At 41.8% G+C, this 18587-nt stretch overlaps 1 protein-coding gene across 3 annotated transcripts in view; it reads right to left on the bottom strand.

Annotated features, from left to right (window-relative positions):
* The window catches only part of LOC106560270 (mast/stem cell growth factor receptor Kit), a 37807-nt gene that overhangs the window by 18522 nt on the left and 698 nt on the right, over window positions 1-18587 (bottom strand). Inside the window, exons 1-9 of one of the 3 annotated variants that reach the window (XM_014122985.2) lie at window positions 15827-16042; window positions 12270-12524; window positions 10849-11133; window positions 10576-10715; window positions 10015-10210; window positions 9616-9802; window positions 3855-3970; window positions 3457-3571; window positions 908-1092 (exon numbers count right to left, since the gene is read on the bottom strand). In XM_014122985.2, coding sequence (XP_013978460.1) covers window positions 908-1092; window positions 3457-3571; window positions 3855-3970; window positions 9616-9802; window positions 10015-10210; window positions 10576-10715; window positions 10849-11133; window positions 12270-12524; window positions 15827-15881 — 1534 coding nt within the window. In that variant the 5' untranslated portion in view covers window positions 15882-16042. Of the gene's footprint in view, window positions 1-907; window positions 1093-3456; window positions 3572-3854; window positions 3971-9615; window positions 9803-10014; window positions 10211-10575; window positions 10716-10848; window positions 11134-12269; window positions 12525-15826; window positions 16043-18587 lie in introns of those variants that run through there. The other 2 variants (XM_014122986.2, XM_045687673.1) reach the window with 2 other exon arrangements.

The raw sequence follows: 18587 nt of genomic DNA, 5'->3' as shown, positions 1-18587 counted from the left end.
ATCTTGAACCTCTATCAATGGGTAAGATCTATGTCAAAATCCAAGTCGTTCGTAAACATTCAGATGAACCAAATTGAGAAATGGTTTGGGTGAGTGTTGATGGTGCGTATAACTTAAACGACCTTGATCCACATAAAGAGAAACAGCTGTAACTCTGCACCTCAGGTTAGACATAATGGGAGAAGGAATGAGCTGTCTGACCTGAATGTTCTTGGTGACCCGGGGTTTATCTGTACAAATTACAGATGGAAAGTAATGTAGTTCATGTAATGTAGTTTAGTTAGTACTGCATTAACGACATTCATTTATATTTCACATTAAGTATTGTCTATAAAAAATATATAATGAGAGAGGCCTGAATGGGATAGCCAGTCTGTAGAGGACAACCAAACACAGACGCCTTCCAGTCACTGTGTCCTCTCTAGGTTTGTTGACACTGTACTTAATTCTAATCCCAAGGTAGGGATATCCTAGGGATTAACTCCAAACACATCAATTTAAAAACCCACGGACAGGCTAGCTGACATCAGGCCCACATAAAAAAAACAAGCCCCCCACCCTCAAGCCCCCCCAGTTCCAGGGAATGGGTCCAGAGAGATAAGTTGTCTGATCCGGTAGAGTCAGGAGAGTGAGGTGTCTGTGTTTTTCTTATGGAGTCTGCAAAGTGCTCTGCTCGAGGTGAGACAAGGCAAGTCTATGCAAAATTCACCTCTTGAAAACAACACATGTTTACCGGTTGTGCGTGCATGTGTTTTGAAAGTGTTTATCCAGGAATAATTGCTGGCACTCACAGTCACGCCCACACATACCAGGATGATGAGCTTCAATCCTATCACAGAGGTACAGACAACACCTTCCCAGTAGCTGTGTGTGTGTGTGTGTGTGTGTGTGTGTCACCACAACTCACCACTGATAGAGAACAGTGTGAAGTCCTGCTCTCCCTCCACGGTGGCCACACACTCCAGCGTGTGGAATCTTCCTGTGGTAATGTTCAGCCTGCTCTCCACCTCCGTCTTCCCAAAGGAAGGACTCAACAACGTCACTGTGACAATGTCCTGCTCCTCCTGAGTGGCGTTCATCTGGTTGGAGCACCTGAGGGGGACAATGGGACAAACTGTCTACCAAACTAGTGTGACTGAATTTGGATGTTGTTTTCAGTAGCTTTGAGTCCATTGTTTCATGTGGCACTAAACACAGTGTCACATCCTGACCATAGTAAGATGTTATTTTCTATGGTAGAGTAGGTCAGGGTGTGACAGGGGGTGTTTTGTGTTTTTCTATGTTTTCTATTTCTATGTTTAGTTCTAGTTTTCTATGTTTTTTTTGGGATGATCTCCAATTAGAGGCAGCTGGTCCTCGTTGTCTCTAATTGGAGATCATACTTAAGTAGGGTTTTTTTTCCACCTGTGTTTGTGGGCAGTTGTTTTCTGTTTAGTCTTCAGTACCTGACAGAACTGGGAGCTGATCGTTTTCTGTTTGTTATTTTGTCTTTAGTGTTTTTGAGTTATAATAAATTTCATCATGAGCACTCAACACGCTGCGCTTTGGTCCCCTCGCTACGACAGTCGTTGCACACAGCAGTTGTTATTGTAAAATGGATGAATGTACTGTTATGAGTATACAAACGGGAAACTAAGGGTTCACATTAGATCATGGACATTTAAAAGTGAGGAATTTTTGATTGAAATGCAGGTAATTTAGAGTCAACCATCCCCTCTTTCCCCAATTATGTTCACCATGAGTGCCCTTCAAAACAACAGCCAGGTACAGAGAGTCTTTGGACAGCACTGGGGCATGATGCATACGAACATACATTGGTCTTAAATCAATGTTCCCAGATAAAACATCACTGTCTCAGGCTAAATCAATCCATCCCCAACCATGCCAGTCTTCCAGCACAAACTAAAGGAACCTATACGATCCTCCACATCAGCTAAAACAACATTACCTTAGAGGTACACAAAGTCCACAGAGTGAAAACATGTGTTATCCAATATCATCAAGTTACATTATGATGACAGCTATAATGTTGAAAGGGAAAAGGCTGGGGATTTGTCTGTTGTTTAAAGTAGGGCACAATGATTGGAAGAAGTAGAGAGTGCCCCAAGCAAGGCTCCACATTTCACAGCAGCGTACCAAAAACAGCAGCTGTTTTCCATATACTGACAGGCCAAGTCACACTTAAAGAAAATCTCAGAGCTTCTCCAGTGTATGTGTGTACAGTATGTGTACAGTATGTGTACAGTATGTGTACGGTATGTGTGTGCGGTATGTGTGTGCGGTATGAGTGTGCGGCATGAGTGTGCGGCATGTGTGTGCAGTATGGTTGTGTAGAGTTTGTGTGTGCGGTATGTGTGTTCAGTATGTGTGTGCAGTATGTGTGTGCAGTATGTGTGTAGAGTTTGTGTGTGCAGTATGTGTGTGCAGTATGTGTGTGTTAATAGTCTAATAAATAACATGAGCTGGAGCACACTCAGAAAACATTATTTAGTGTGGAGCTGCTGATTAATGGCAAATAAACTGCAAGCTATCAAAAAATAAATAAAGAGAGTCACACACTCTATATATATATATATATAAAAAACTCCCAGTAATTTACTGGGAGTTTATATATAGAGAGTGTGAGACACTATTTATTTGTGTGTGCCAATAACGTTGGATGTGTGGGCCAATAAAGGATGATTTTAAACATTGAGGCATTCCAAAGACATTTCATACCATCACCTAGTACCTTAAGTATACAAAAAAATCAAATAGACATGGCAAGGGTAACTATAAGCATGTTTGTTTGAGTTGGACAGCTCTCTAAGTTGATTTGATCCTAATTGAAAGTGATTGGATAATGATTAGCCAATTGCCTCTGACTCATTGCCAGTGTTTCCTGGGATTGGTTTTGCCATCATCATTATAAATAACTTCCGAGAACATACTGTCCAATCCCCAAATCATAACGTTCATCTCATTCCAAGCCAACAAACCAATCACAAATCACCTCTCTCCAAACCCTGATCACTTCAGTCCACCAACAAATAACACCTGTCCAATCCCACTTCTGCTTATTCTCTGGGAAGGTCAAGACAATTAAACCATTTTGAAACCCTCTCACTAAGGTCTGAAAAGACGTCTTCTCAAATCAAATCAAATTTTAATGGTTGCATTCACATATTTAACAGATATTATTTTGTAACAAAATTGTTGTGTTCCTAGCTCCAACAGTGCAGTATTATCTAACAATGCACCACAATACACACAAATCTAAAAAGTAAAATAATGGAATTAAGATATATAGAAATATCTACGTCGGAGGAAGTAGATAACGGGTTTCATTGCCAAAATCCTGAATTATCCCTTTAAGTCATTACAGTTCAATTTCTAAATTCCCTCGATCTATCAACACAGACCAATCATAGCATATCATTGGGAGTATGTGTGTGTGTGATACCCCAGTGATCTCACCTCATATAAGGCTGTTCACAGTAGTACCAGGTGATCTGTGGGGCAGGGTATCCCTCAGCTACACATCGCACCTGTCCATCAACTGGGCCATCATGAGATACAATCTCTGGTTTACCTGACAGGAGCACAAACATGTTAGTGTTGATGCCAGGTGAGTATATATAGCATATAAATAAACTGTGATGCTCTGGATTACTGGGGGGGGGCGAAAGAGGTGTTGGGCTTTAACACATACGTCAAATGGTCTGTGAAAATCTAGTCATAAATGCCATATCATGTTAATGATTAATTACATCATATTGACAGTATGCAGAAGGGAAGTCTCGGACTGCCCATTTCCCAATATAGTGTATGTGTGGCTCCAGGGCACCTTAAGAGAATATAATGTCATGACTTACTGATAACGTAGACCGTAAATGACTGATTGATTGTTGCATCACCATTGGAGGCATAAAAGGTGTAGACTCCACTCTCTGACATTTTCAAACGCACCAGCCTGAGCTCACTGTTGTACCTGGTGATTAAATCAACCACAACATTTTTAAAAACAACTGGTGTTGTAGCTGATTTATTTAAGTAAACCACCTCATGATTAACACAGTACCAGGCTTGGTTCAGAAACTGCCCAATGATTCTTTACCACCCGAAAGTGCACAGTATTACAGCACACACAAAAAGCCCAGAAGCACTAATTCGTTTTTACTGAATTTCTCAGGCAGCTCTGGAGTGTGGTAAAGCAGGGCCAGGGAAAGGCTGGCTGTTGCATAAAAGTGTAATCATCTCTCAATGACCCAGGGCCAGTTAAGAACCAAAGGTGTTACATTTCAGTGAGAGGGTGTAATGAACATATTCATCATGTGGTAGGCCCAGGGCAAGGAGAGTGTGTTTTTTTGTATTTGTGTGTGGACGTGTTTAACTATACTTGTTGGGACCAGAAGTCACCACAATAATAGTAAACTAACGGAAATTTGACCAACTGCGGACATTTTGTTGGTCCCCATAATGTCAAATGCTGTTTCTAGGGGTTTAGGGCTAAGGTTAGAATTAGTGTTAGGGTTAGAATTAGGTTTAGGTTTAGGAGCTAGGGTTAGGTTTAGGCAAAATAGGATTTTGAATGGAACTGAATTGTATGTGCCCACAAGGTTAGCTGCACAAGACTGTGTGTGTGTGTGTGTGTGTGTGTGTGTGTGTGTGTGTGTGTGTGTGTGTGTGTGTGTGTGTGTGTGTGTGTGTGTGTGTGTGTGTGTGTGTGTGTGTGTGTGTGTGTGTGTGTGTGTGTGTGTGTGTGTGTGTGTGTCAGGGTTTCCATTAGCCAGTAATTGCCAGATTTTGGCAGATATATATTTTTTTATTCCGGCCAAATTCTCCGGGGTTGCCGTGCGGCTGAGGAGGGAGAGAAAGCGAGAGAGGAACCTTGGCCTAGCCTAATGTTGATTGCGAAGATGGATGCCTTTTTCATTGAGTAAAACAAAAGTTTGAGAGTACGCCTATAGTGAAAAGCCTACAATGCAGGGCTCCAGACTGTGACCATTTAGTCGCATTTTGCGATCCTTTGACTTGGTTGTGCAAGTAAAAAAATTGATTAGTTGCATCGGTGCGGGCTGCACATTAATTCACCTCACTAAATACATCATATTTTTTAGGAGGTTAAAAACATGATTAGGTCAAACAGTAAAGTTCATTATCCTCATGATTCCTGTCATGAAAGTGTCTGGCTGCCTGTCCCTGTACCTGTTTTGCTGGGGCCTGATTTTGTGTCCAGCGAGCCACTCTATCTCTCTCTGCTTTCCAGGGGAAAAAAATGCTCTGGGAGAAAGAAAAGTGTTCTGATTGTCTAACATTTGAATATCCAGTTGCTGGGAAAACACAGCTATACTGTTGTCACAGATGGAGAGAAGATGTTCTCAGCTTTCTGTTGGTATATCTTCTATTTCTCAACTCTTCAATTATAACCTCAATAGCAACTATTTTTCACAGATATGGAGCTAGCGAAATGTGCATTGGCCATTGGGAGTGCATAGGCCTCATTGGACATTTTTTTGGACATAAATGTACTATTACACTAATACATGGCTACTATGAGTGGGTATTATTTTTAGAGTTAGTGATATCGCTAATGTGTTTTGATTTTCCACTTACTCAGGTGGTGAATTAGCCCCAAATAAATTAGCCTATGATATTAGAGCACATAAGGATGCAAGCAACAACAAAAAAAATCTGAAAATATAACAACAATTGCATCATTGTCTACCCACAATGCATGACAATCACTGGATTAGGTTGCACATTCAAATATTTAGAATCCCAACATCACAAGATGAAACAACTTATTTCTTCAATACCATCTCGGTAGTCTATTACACTGTGAATGACTTTATAAGATGATAGGCCTACTATTTTTTTGTATTGTGTGATGGCACCATTTTTGGGGGGGTAAAACCAAATCATGGGCTGGTGCCACCAGGGGAAAATGTTCATCTGGAACCCTGCTACAAGGGTAAAGTCCTCCGAATGGAAAAGTTTTAATGTTGTAGTGAACAAAGATGAGAAGAATGTTGGCACGGCCAAATGCAGGCTACTGTGCAACACACTCTTCAGGTAGGGAGCAATTTTTCAGACATTTTTTAAAATCATTGTTATTATTGTAGGCCTATTTATTAACCCAAACCAATTATTTAAAATATGCAAAACGTGTTTTGTTTCATTCTGTTGAGACATTTTCATTGGCTAAATTAAGTTAGATCTGTCTTTTTAAATGTGTGCTCCGTATTTTGTTTAAGATGGGTTATAAGTAGGCATGTTGTAAAATAAATATCATTATTAACTTATTGCTGTCATTTGTTGGGTATGGTATGCACTAGCCTTTCTTGGTAATTGCTCCAATATAGCCTGTGAAGGTTTAAATCAGTTTGTAAGTGCGTAGTTTCATTCTGTTGAGCCAATTTCTTTGGCCAAATTAAGTTCCAACTGTAATGTTGTGTTTACCGCAATATCATTTATCCTGTTTGTATTTTCAAAAGAAAAACAATGGCTTGACTTACTTTTGACATTACCCAAATTAAATGTAGAAACGTTTGTGAAGATTTGGTGTGGTGTGGCTAATAGCCTATTATTTTTATATATTTAAAAAAAATGTTATTTAACCTTTATTTAACTAGGCAAGTCAGTTAATAACTAATTCTTATTTACAATGACGTCCTACCAAAAGGCAAACAGGCCTCCTGCGTGGATGGGGGCTGGGATTAAAAATAAATCAAATATAAATATAGGACAAAACACACATCACGACAAGAGAGACAACACTACATAAAGAGAGACCTAAGACAACAACATAGCAAGGCAGCAACACATGACGACACAGCATCGTAGCAACACAACATAACAACAACATGGTAGCAACAACATGGTAGCAGCACAAAACATGGTACAAACATTACTGGGCACAGACAACAGCACAAAGCGCAAGAAGGTAGAGACAACAATACATCACACAAAGCAGTCACAACTGTCAGTGAGAGTATCCATGATTGAGTCTTTGAATGAAGAGATTGAGATAAAACTGTCCAGTTTGAGTGTTTGTTGCGGCTCGTTCCAGTCGCTAGCTGCAGCGAACTTTAAAAGAGGAGCGACCCATGGATGTGTGTGCTTTGGAGAATTAAACAGAGTGTGACTGGCAGAACGGGTGTTGTATGTGGAGGATGAGGGTTGCAGTAGATATCTCAGATAGGGGGGAGTGAGGCCTACGAGGATTTTATAAATAAGCATGAACCAGTGGGTCTTGCGACGGGTATACAGAGATTACCAGTTTACAGAGGAGTATAGAGTGCAGTGATGTGTCCTATAAGGAGCATCAGTGGCAAATCTGATGGCCGAATGGTAAAGAACATCTAGCCGCTCGAGAGCACCCTTACCTGCCGATCTATAAATTACGTCTCCGTAATCTAGCATGGGTAAGATGGTCATCTGAATCAGGGTTAGTTTGGCAGCTGTGGTGAAAGAGTAGAGATTACGATAGAGGAAACCATGTCTAGATTTAACCTTAGCCTGCAGCTTTGATATGTGCTGAGAGAAGGACAGTGTACCATCTAGCCATACTCCCAAGTACTTGTATGAGGTGACTACCTCAAGCTCTAAACCCTCAGAGGTAGTAGTCACACCAGTGGGAGAGGGGCATTCTTCTTACCAAACCACATGACCTTTGTTTTGGAGGTGTTCAGAACAAGGTTAAGGACAGAGAAAGCTTGTTGGACACTAAGAAAGCTTTGTTGTAGAGCATTTAGCACAAAATCCAGGGAGGGGCCAACTGAGTATAAGACTGTATCATCTACATATAAATGGATGAGAGAGCTTCCTACTGCCTGAGCTATGTTGTTGATGTAAATTGAGAAGAGCGTGGGGCCTAGGATCGAGCCTTGGGGTACTCCCTTGGTGACAGGCAGTGTCTGAGACAGCAGATTTTCTGACTTTATACACTGCACTCTTTGAGAGAGGTAGTTAGCAAACCAGGCCAAAGACCCCTCAGAGACACCATATACTGGAGGTCTATGATATGAAGGCAGTGCGCACAGGTGCTCTAAATGACTCCGACAGCTGAATGAGGTGAGGAAGAATGTTTTAGGCCTACCACAATGACTCCTATAATATGAGAATATGATGCTCATCTTTCCAAAAAATATTAAAATTGACAATTTACGAATTGGCCTTTTTCTGTACGGTTATATCTGTATGACACAGTAACCTATCAGACAAGTATAAATAAATGAATTAATGTCAGTGTCGTAACATGCCGCAGGCACATCTCTATCTCTCTGGGGCTAGGCCTAAACTTCTCTTCTTTTATATTATAAAAAACATTAAATACAGTGGACACCTAAGCCAGTAGACCTACCCAGCAAACAGGGGACATCCTGATCCGGCAACATTCCCACTATGTCCCTTAAGGGTTTCAGCGCAACGTTATCCCACTAACATTCTGGCAAGGTTCTAAGAACGTCAATTGATGGTACCAAGGGAATGTTCTCTGGGGGACCTTCGTCTAGTTCCCTGTAAGTTCACAGGATGTCATTGAGGACCATGTCAGGACCTTTTTAGGACCTTCTCAGGACTTTCATCTTACTAGTCCTCAGGAAATCGTGTAATAGTCCCAATGGAACGTTCTTTGGGGGACCTTTGTTTAGTTTCCTTGAAGTTCCCAGGATGTTACTGAGGACCATGTCAGGAACTTTTTAGGACATTTTCAGCACTTTCATTTTACTAGTCCTTAGGATTTTACATGATGGTCCCAATGGAACGTTCTCAGGTTTGTTCCGGGGAGGTTTTTAGGACGTTGAGTCATGGTCCCCTGAAGGTTTTTTCTAGTTCCTGGTTGGTCCCAGGGACATTCCCGTGGACATTTTAGGACATAATTGGGATGTTGAGTCATGGTCCCCTGGAGGTTTTGTCTATTTACCGGTTGGTCCCGCGGACATCCCCAAGACATTCTTGGGACGTTGTGTGAAGGTCCCCTGAACATTCTTGGGGGATTGTGTCATTGTGTCATGGTCCCCTGGAGGTTCTTGTCAGGTGATGGTCCCAGTTGTCTCAGTGTATTTTTATTATATATACATTTTTGGGGGTATTTTACCTTCTTTTTCTCCCCAATTTCAATATTGTCTCATCACTGCAACTCCCCAACGGGCTCGGGAGGCGAAGGTCGAGTCATGCGTCCCCCGAAACATGACCCGCCAAACTACGCTTCTTAACACCCGCCACTTAACCCGGAAGCCAGCCGCACTAATGTTTCAGAGGAAACATTGTTCAACTGACGACCGAGGTCAGCCTATTTGTTACCGGTTGGTCCTTCGGACATCCCCGGGATGTTCTTGGGACGTTGTGTCAAGGTCCCTTGAACATTCTTGGGGGATTGTGTCATTGTCCCCTGGAGATTCTTGTCAGGTGATGGTCCCAGTTGTCTCGGGAGGCCAATATCTGTCATTTATTGATGGCACTGGATGCGTGAGGATGTGGCCTAATGGGTTATGTACCCAATGCATATGGATGACAGGTCAATTTCTTTAATGTCTGATAAATTAAATCTTACCAGTCACTTGTCCGGCACCAAATTATCCTAACGGAAACCCTGGTGGATGAGTGTGTCTGTTTGCTTGCGTGTGTGTGTACCTGTATTGGTGGTTCTGTTTGGTGATGACATGATCAGAGGTGTTCCTCAGCTGCTGGCCTGAGAAGCTCCAGGAGAAGGTGTGTGGTTTGGGATAGGCCTCCATGTCCAGATGCAGGGACAGACTCTCCCCAGCACGCACACGCACAGAACTGTTATCTGACGGAGCCAGGTTGATGAAACCTCTATCTGGAAGACATACAACAACCCACAGGTCAGACACATTGACAGTCACCTACATCAAAATACCTTTGACTCTTCTTAACAAAACCACTCCATTTCCACTTAGGTTTTCAAATGAGTGTTGCGATAGTTTCACATTATGGAAATACATAATACAACCCATTCAAATGGAGAATTTCAATATAGATCAGAAGTGCACTGCAATGCCATATACTCACCATAGACATCCAGCCAGATTGACTCAGAGCTGATCCCCTTCTCATTCTGACCCTCACATCGATATCTCCCAGAATCCTGTGTCCCGACAGAGTTGACTTGGAGTGTAGCGCTGCGGACGTGTGTGATGGGCTCAGTCAGGATACGTGAGCCATTCTCCACTGCCGGTTGCTGTGGATACGAAGCCCATACGGCATCCTGTCAATCAACACCCAGAGATCTATAGAGATTAACCCTGTCTGGTCTGGATTCCTTCCCTCCCCGGCCAGGGGGACAGGAGGGCTTACCACACACACACACACACACACACACACACCACCTCAGGGCCCTGAGACTCAGTAAACATACACACACAGCCAACTGAACATCACACTAGTTTCTCAAGATACTGATGTTTCAGACTTGGAGCATTTTGGACTCTCTAGCAAATATAAAAAAGATATTTAACTTTGCTCTATTTCAATAAAAATCTATTTTCCAATCAGTCTATTGGAGAGTTGTCCTATAGGTATCCCTCCAGCCTCCCTGGCCAACCCCTCAGAGAGAGGGCAAAGGGTTCTCACTGTGCCCGGCGGAGCGGCCCACTTCAGCTTGATGTCTCCGTTGACGTTGGTGGTGCTGCAGGTCAGGGTGAGATTTTGGCCCCGCGTCAGGACCACCCTCTTGGGCCCACGCAACTCAATCACAGGGGGCACATCTGGGACTGAGTAAAACATGTGAGAATATCAAATAAACTATGTCACGGATACAGTACTTCACATCCCAGAACACAAACACAGGAGTGATTGCATTAGCGCCTACATGCACAGATGCACACACAGTTAATGTTATTTTACCTGGTCGCACAGTCAGATCATAGTTCTGTGATTTAACGAGGGCACCGCCCAGTCTGCCAGTGCAGATGTAACAGCCCTCAAAGGCCTTCTTAGTGTCATCGATAACCATGCCCCGCTCCAGGCTGGCAGCATAGTGGAGACCATTAGGGAGGGCACCGCCATGGCATGGCTCCAGGCGCAGGTTGACCACTCTCGGGTCGGTTGCTAGGCAGGGGATGGAGGCACTGTCTCCCGCACGAGTCAGGATACTGAACACAATGGTCTTTCTAAAGACATTATCAGGATCTGCCAACAAAAAAAAAACGACTTTAAAATCAACAGTGTGGTATGAAAACAGCCTCAGGTATTTTGAATGATGTCCAGAGTACATGTGCTGTATGTATAGTACTGAGAGAAGAGATTAGGAGATAGTGCTAATTATATTATTCAGAAATGGAGACAGATCCAGTTTGATCTTTAGCCAATAATCAATCAATTAGTGACACACACACACACACACACACACACACACACACACACACACACACACACACACACACACACACACACACACACACACACACACACACACACACACACATTCCAAGAAATAAGCAGTTATTTTTATTTATTTAACTAGGCAAGTCAGTTAAGAACAAATTCTTATTACAATGACGGCCTACCCCGGCCAAACCCGGACAACATTGGGCCAATTGTGCGCCGCCCTATGGGACTCCCACTCATGGCTGGATGTGATACAGCCTGGATACAAACCAGGGACTGTAGTGAAGCCTCTTGCACTGAGATGCAGTGCCATAGACCGCTGCGCCACTCAGGAGCCCAGATGTACTGCCATATGGACATGGCACAATCCAAAGACTGATCCAAATACCTATCAATCCAGTAAACACCTTCATGCACAAACACACCCACACACAGTGCCCCTCTAAAAAAAGATTTAATCACTTGTTCTGCCTCAAATAAATGTTCACAAGCCTCTCTGAGGCTTACCTTTCTCGTATGCACACTTTCTCCCACCCACTCTTTCTCACTCACTCACTCACTCACTCACTCACTCACTCACTCACTCACTCACTCACTCACTCACTCACTCACTCACTCACTCACTCACTCACTCACTCACTCACTCACTCACTCACAACCTTATACCAGTGGATCTCAATCCTGGTCCTGGGGACACAAAGGGGGGCACGTTTTTGTTTTGCCCTAACACTACACACCTGATTCAAACCATCAACTCGTCATCAGGCTTTGATGATTTGAGTCAGGTGTGTAGTGTTAGGGAGCAAAAACTAAATGTGCACCCCTTTGTGTCCCCAGGAACAGGATTGAGAACCACTGCCTTATACACATAAAAACTCTCACATACATGCCCACACAGGCAAACAGGGCTATGAATGTTGACTCAGAAAGAAACACACCTTTGACGTAGACGTAGATAGAGCTCTGCTCTCCGGTTCTCTCCTCCAGACAGATGTATCGGCCCATGTGGCCAGGCTGAGCTCTGGGGATTTTCAGGACTGACGCCCCATTAGTCCGCTCCTCGCCCCTCAGTTTGGGGCGATCCTCCCGCTGCCACTGCACCACCTGGTCACCCTGGCAAAGCAGGCTAAAGGGGATGTTGAGTGGAATGACCAGGTGGAGGCCTCTGGGGGTGATGGTGGGTCTGGCGCTACCTATAGTAACATGGTTGGGATGGTCATTACAGTATTGATCAAACAGGCTCTGGATATCATGCACATAGTCACTGAAAACGTAATCATAAACACCACAGTCCTCACTCAGAGCCATATAACACATAACAATACGTTTAACAGAATGGAGTAAATAAGTAAGTACAAGTGCCTATCATTAACAGCAACGACTGCACTGCAGGTACTTCAACAGTAATAGTAGACTAGAAATCAGAGGAGGCTGGTGGGAGGAGACATAGGAGTATAGGCTCATTGTAATGGCTGGAAGGGAATAAATAGAACGGTATCAAACACATCAAACATATGGAAAAAACATTCATTTCATTTATTCCATTCCAGCCATTACAATGAGCCCATCCTCCTATAGCTCCTCTACCAGCCTCCTCAGCTAGAAATGTATGTCAACACTGAGGACGGGTAGACAAGACCCTCAGAGCTTGTTTTGCATGCACTTTCATATTAATACAAATCATTATCATAGCCCTCCTAGCATTATATTGACAACACTTTATGACTGAAAAATGACAGGTGAGTTATCACTTTGTCAAAGATGTAAAACAATGCACCATGTACAATTCTTGGCACAACTTAAAATCTACCTGCAGCAATATCAGCACGGGAGAAGTGTCATATTGATTTAGTCTTGAAATCCAAACAAGTTATCTCCTGTCCCATTCCCTATGTGCCCTTCGGCTCTCAACCCGACAGAAATGTTATGGTATGAAATAGTCAACTAGAACACTTTGGATATAGCCTAAATAGAATTTGGCAGAGGATGGGTTAGAACAGTGGAAAAGAAAAATCACCCACAGGCAACACAAAATATACTGCAGAGCAGACAACCCCCTGCACAGGCGAGAGGTAGGCAGAACTGGCCTACCTGGGCATTGCGTCCAGGACAAAGACGCGCCAGGTACAACGTACTGTGCGCGGCTCTCTTTAACAGACCACCAACCAGCCAAAGCCCACCATGCAGAACAACCTGGACTCAGAGCACTTCGTATTATTCTGTACGTAAATCTGAGACACCCCACATGGCATTATTTGTTACATTTCGTATGGTATGTAATAATTTTTGGATGTCCATCATCCATTTAATATGACAAAGTGGCTTGCGAAAGTATTTACCCCCCTTGGCATTTTTCCTATTTTGTTGCCTTACAACCTGGAATTAAAATAGATTTTGGGGGGGGTTGTGTCATTTGATTTACACAACATGCCTACCACTTTGAAGATGCAAAATATTTTTTCTTGTGAAACAAACAAGACAAAAAAAAAAAAAAACGTATCTAAGCACATCTAAGCACATCTGTGCGGCTTAACGTGGTCCTATGGACAGATACTTCAATCTACGCTGTGGAACTGTGTAGCTCCTTCGGGGTTATCTATGGTCTCTTTGTTGCCTCTCTGATTAATGCCCTCCTTGCCTGGTCCATGAGATTTGGTGGGTAACCCTCTCTTGGCAGGTTTGTTGTGGTGCCATATTCTTTCCATTTTTTAATAATGGATTTAATGGTGCTCTGTGGGATGTTCAATGTTTCTGATATTTTTTTATAACCCAACCCTGATCAGTACTTCTCCACAACTTTATCCCTGACCTGTTTGGAGAGCTCCTTGGTCTTCATGGTGTCGCTTGGTTGGTGTTGCCCAACTCTAACTACATGTACATATTACCTCAATTACCTCGACTAACCGGTGGCCCCGCACATCGACTCTGTACCTGTACCCCCTGTATATAGCCTCGCTATTGTTATTTGACTGCTGCTGTTTAATTATTTGTTACTTATATTTTCTGTTTTTTACTTAAGACTTATTTTTCTGAAAACTTCTTAAAGCGTTGCTGGTTAAGTGCTTGTAAGTAAGCATTTCACTGTAAGGTCTACACCTGTTGTATTCGGTGCATGTGACAAATAGAATTTGATTTGATTTGATTAATGTAACCATACGTAAAGTAACATATCATCATAAATGGAGTGTCGGATTTACGTACAGAATAATACGAAATGCTCTGACCAAGGTGTGCAGGGAAATTCCTTGCACTCCACTCTATAGAAGAAAGCATTCCTCTATTTCAGGATCCATCACTTCACAGGATAACTGATATTATTTATCTGCCTTTGCCTGATTTCAAGTGGATGTTGTTTGGATTGATTATTCAACCATGTAAGCAATTACAAGCAGAGTTAGGCCTAACATTGACAACTCAATACTGCTCAATAAAGCCTTAAATTAAATCTATAGGTGAGGCATGCAATTATATGTGAGACATTAAATTCACTGGCAAGGCATGTTGTAAGTTATGTAAAAAAAAAAGTGTTATATGGTACATGAATCCCTAACACCAAAACACAATTACAAGGCTTAAAAAAAACTGAGATTTAATGCAAATGTTGATATAAAAATTGTTGATTTAAAAATGTATGACAAAAGTTTCTCTGTTTAGGCTTGGCTAATGGTCACAACAATTATATAAAACGCTACAGGCCCACAGTAGGTCTATGCAAAACTAACTCTTAGAAAATGCCCCTGCTTATTTACCTACTTCTAAGAAATGTCTCTACATTTCCATAATGACAGTTATTGCTGAGATGACACGATATGACTAGCACAGCGCTTATCTGAGCCAATGACTCGAGGCTCTTAGAAAATATCAAGCCATTTAGCGAGCCTATACAAACAGTCCTACTAGGCTATTGAACTAACGTTCCCAAATGATATAGTTGATCAAAACAAGTGTCATTCTTTAATTGAAAAAAATATTCCTAATTGTAATGTCTATCAAGTATTTTAGCCTACAACGAGGTCACTTATCAATCTGTGCATAAATAAATCGCTGTTAATTTACTTTATGACAATATCTCCGTGCTGTGCCTGGTCCACTAGATTCATTATTGAGATGAACGCAACCTGATGCTGAGCGCACAAATATCCAATTTCCTCATTAGGTTTCAGTGACTAACTCAAAATGTCAAGGTACAGGGTAACCAACAGGCTATCTCTACATCCTGAACGATACAAAGTTCTAATCTGCTGAGAAAAGGTGTATTCTAGGCTACAATACAATTCTTAACTGAATAGAAATTGCATATTTATAGCCCACAAAAAAACTAAAATAATAATAATGAACAAAACAGTGGCAACAAATCTATTTAGTACAGTGACCAAGGTGATCATGTTCGTGAAGTGTGATCAATCACCAAGTGGTTAAAATAAACTTCTGTAAAACAACAACTAGCCCCACAACTGTTGGCAGAGAGACAATGTTGACCAATATTATGTCTTACCTGTTTGGATGGATAACTGCAACAAGATAGAAAACAGTACCCAGTGGTATTCCATTATTACAATTCCATCTATATTGCTGTGCGGTGCCAATGTCTGCTCTGAAGAGCTCGCGCTTGTAAATGCCGCGGATTGCTCCGCAGTTGAGTGAAGGCTTGAAACATGCAGATGAACGTCTTAAACGCACATTGCAGAGGGGTATTGTGTTGAAGTACTAGGATCAATGGGTGGTGATGTGTTCAACTGCGTCTATAGAGGTCGTTCGTGGGCAGGGTGCGGGTTGAGTGGCATCAACAATAACATGCTTTTCAATTACATTCCATGCATGCCAGAACTTCACAGCAATACTTTGCATTGGAAGCATAGCCGCGGGAAGCACTGAAAAAAGAAATAATAATAATACATAATTTTTTATAAATATTTTTTCACAAAAGTAGTGCCTTTACTAGTATTAGCAGACCAATATAGACCAAAAAAATGCAGCATCTCTGCTTTGGCAAAAAAAGGTATTGTATAATTAAGAACAGTATCTTGCAGGATTCAATAGTTGGCATTTTAAGAGTTGTTGCCCTGTCACTTTCTCTGCGATTGTCATTCTAATGGAATCCAGAAAGAGCAAAACCCTGTCCACAAACATTTACATCAAAATGTGCAAAGTTATGGGCAAAGACCCAAAACATTCACATCAAATTAAATATTTGTATTGATTAAACAACGTGGTACATGAAGCCCTAACACCAAAAAACACCATTCCAAGGTTTAACAAACTGAGTTTGAATGCAAATGTTGAGATGCTAGGATAATGGTCACAAAAAATCTATACAACACTACAGGCCCACAGTAGGTCTATGCAAAACCAACTCTTAGAAAATGACACTGCTTATTTGCATACTTCTAAGGAATTCCTCGACATTTCCATAATGACAGTTGCTGAAATGACAAGATATGACTAGCAAAGCCCTTATCTGCGCCAATGACTCGAGGCTCTCGGGAAAAGAACAAACCAGTTAGAGAGCCTATACAAACAGTCCTACTAGGCTATTGAACTAACGTTCCCAAATCACATAGTTTATCACAAGTGTCATTCTTTAATTGAAAAAGTATTCCTAATTGTAATGTCTAACAATTTGTTTAGCCTACAACGAGGTCAGTTATCAATCTGTGCATGAAAAAAATCGCTGTTTATTTACTTTTTTCCAATGTCTCCGTGCTGTGCCCGGTCCAATAGATTAATTATGGAGATGAATGCAACCTGATGCTGAGCACACAAATATCCAATTTCCTCATTAAGTTTCAGTGACTAACTCAAAATGTCAAGGTACAGGGTAACCAACAGGCTATCTCTACGCCCTGAACAATGTATAAACTATACAAAGTTATAATCTGCTGAAAAAAGGTGTAGGCTAGGCTACAATATCAATCAATCAATCAATCAATCAAATGTATTTATAAAGCCTTTTTACATCATCCGATGTCACAAAGTGCAATACAGTGCCTTGCTAAAGTATTCATCCCCCTTGGCATTTTTCCTATTTTGCTGCATTACAACCTGTAATTTAAATAGATTTTTATTTGGATTTCATGTAATGGACATAAAGAAAATAGTCCAAATTGGTGAAGTGAAATTAAAAAAATAACTTGCTTCATAAAATTCTAAAAAGTAAAAAAACTGAAAAGTGATGCATGCATTTGTGTTCAGCCCTTTGCTATGAAGCCCCTAAATAAGATCTGGTACAACCAATTACCTTCAGAAGTCACATAATTAGTTAAATAAAGTCCACCTGTGTGCAATCTAAGTGTCACATGATCTCAGTATATATATACACCTGTTCCGAAAGACCCCAGAGTCTGCAACACCCCTAAGCAAGGGGCGCCACCAAGCAAGCGGCACCATGAAAACCAAGAAGCTCTCCAAACAGGTCAGAGACAAATTTGTGGAGCAGTACTGATCAGGGTTGGGTTATAAAAAAAAATATCAGAAACATTGAACATTCCACGGAGCACCATTAAATCCATTATTAAAAAATGGAAAGAATATGGCACCACAACAAACCTGCCAAGAGAGGCCCACCAAAACTCATGGACCAGGCAAGGAGGGCATTAATCAGAGAGGCAAAAAAGAGACCAAAGATAAACCTAAAGGAGCTACAAAGCTCCACAGCGTATATTGAAGTATCTGTCCATAGGACCACGTTAAGCCGCACACTCTACAGAGCTGGGCTTTACAGAAGAGTGGCCAGAAAAAAAGCAAATGCTTAAAGGAAAAAAATAAGCAAACACGATTGGTGTTCGCCAAAAGACATGTGGGAGACTCCCCAAACATATGGAAGAAGATACTCTGGTCAGATGAGACTAAAACGTCGCTTTTTGGCCATCAAGGAAAATGCTATGTCTGTCGCAAACCTAACACCTCCCATCACCCCAAGAACCCCATCACCCTGAGAACACCACTGTGAAGCATGGTGGTGGCACCACAATGAAGCATGGTGGTGGCATCATGTTTTTCATCGGCAGGGACTGGGAAACTGGTCAGAATTGAAGGAATGAAGGATGGCGCTAAATACAGGGAAATTCTTGAGGGAAACCTGTTTCAGTCTTCCAGAGATTTGAGACTGGGACGGAGATTCACCTTCCAGCAGGACCATAACCCTAATTATAAAGTTAAAGCAACACTTGAGTGTTTTAAGGGAAAACATTTAAATGTCTTGGAATGGCCTAGTCAAATCCCAGATCTCAATCCAATTGAGAATCTGTGGTATGACT

Source organism: Salmo salar, chromosome ssa10 (genome assembly GCF_905237065.1).
Source record: "Salmo salar chromosome ssa10, Ssal_v3.1, whole genome shotgun sequence".
NCBI lineage: Eukaryota > Metazoa > Chordata > Actinopteri > Salmoniformes > Salmonidae > Salmo > Salmo salar.
This window is presented reverse-complemented; position numbering and strand designations above follow the sequence as displayed.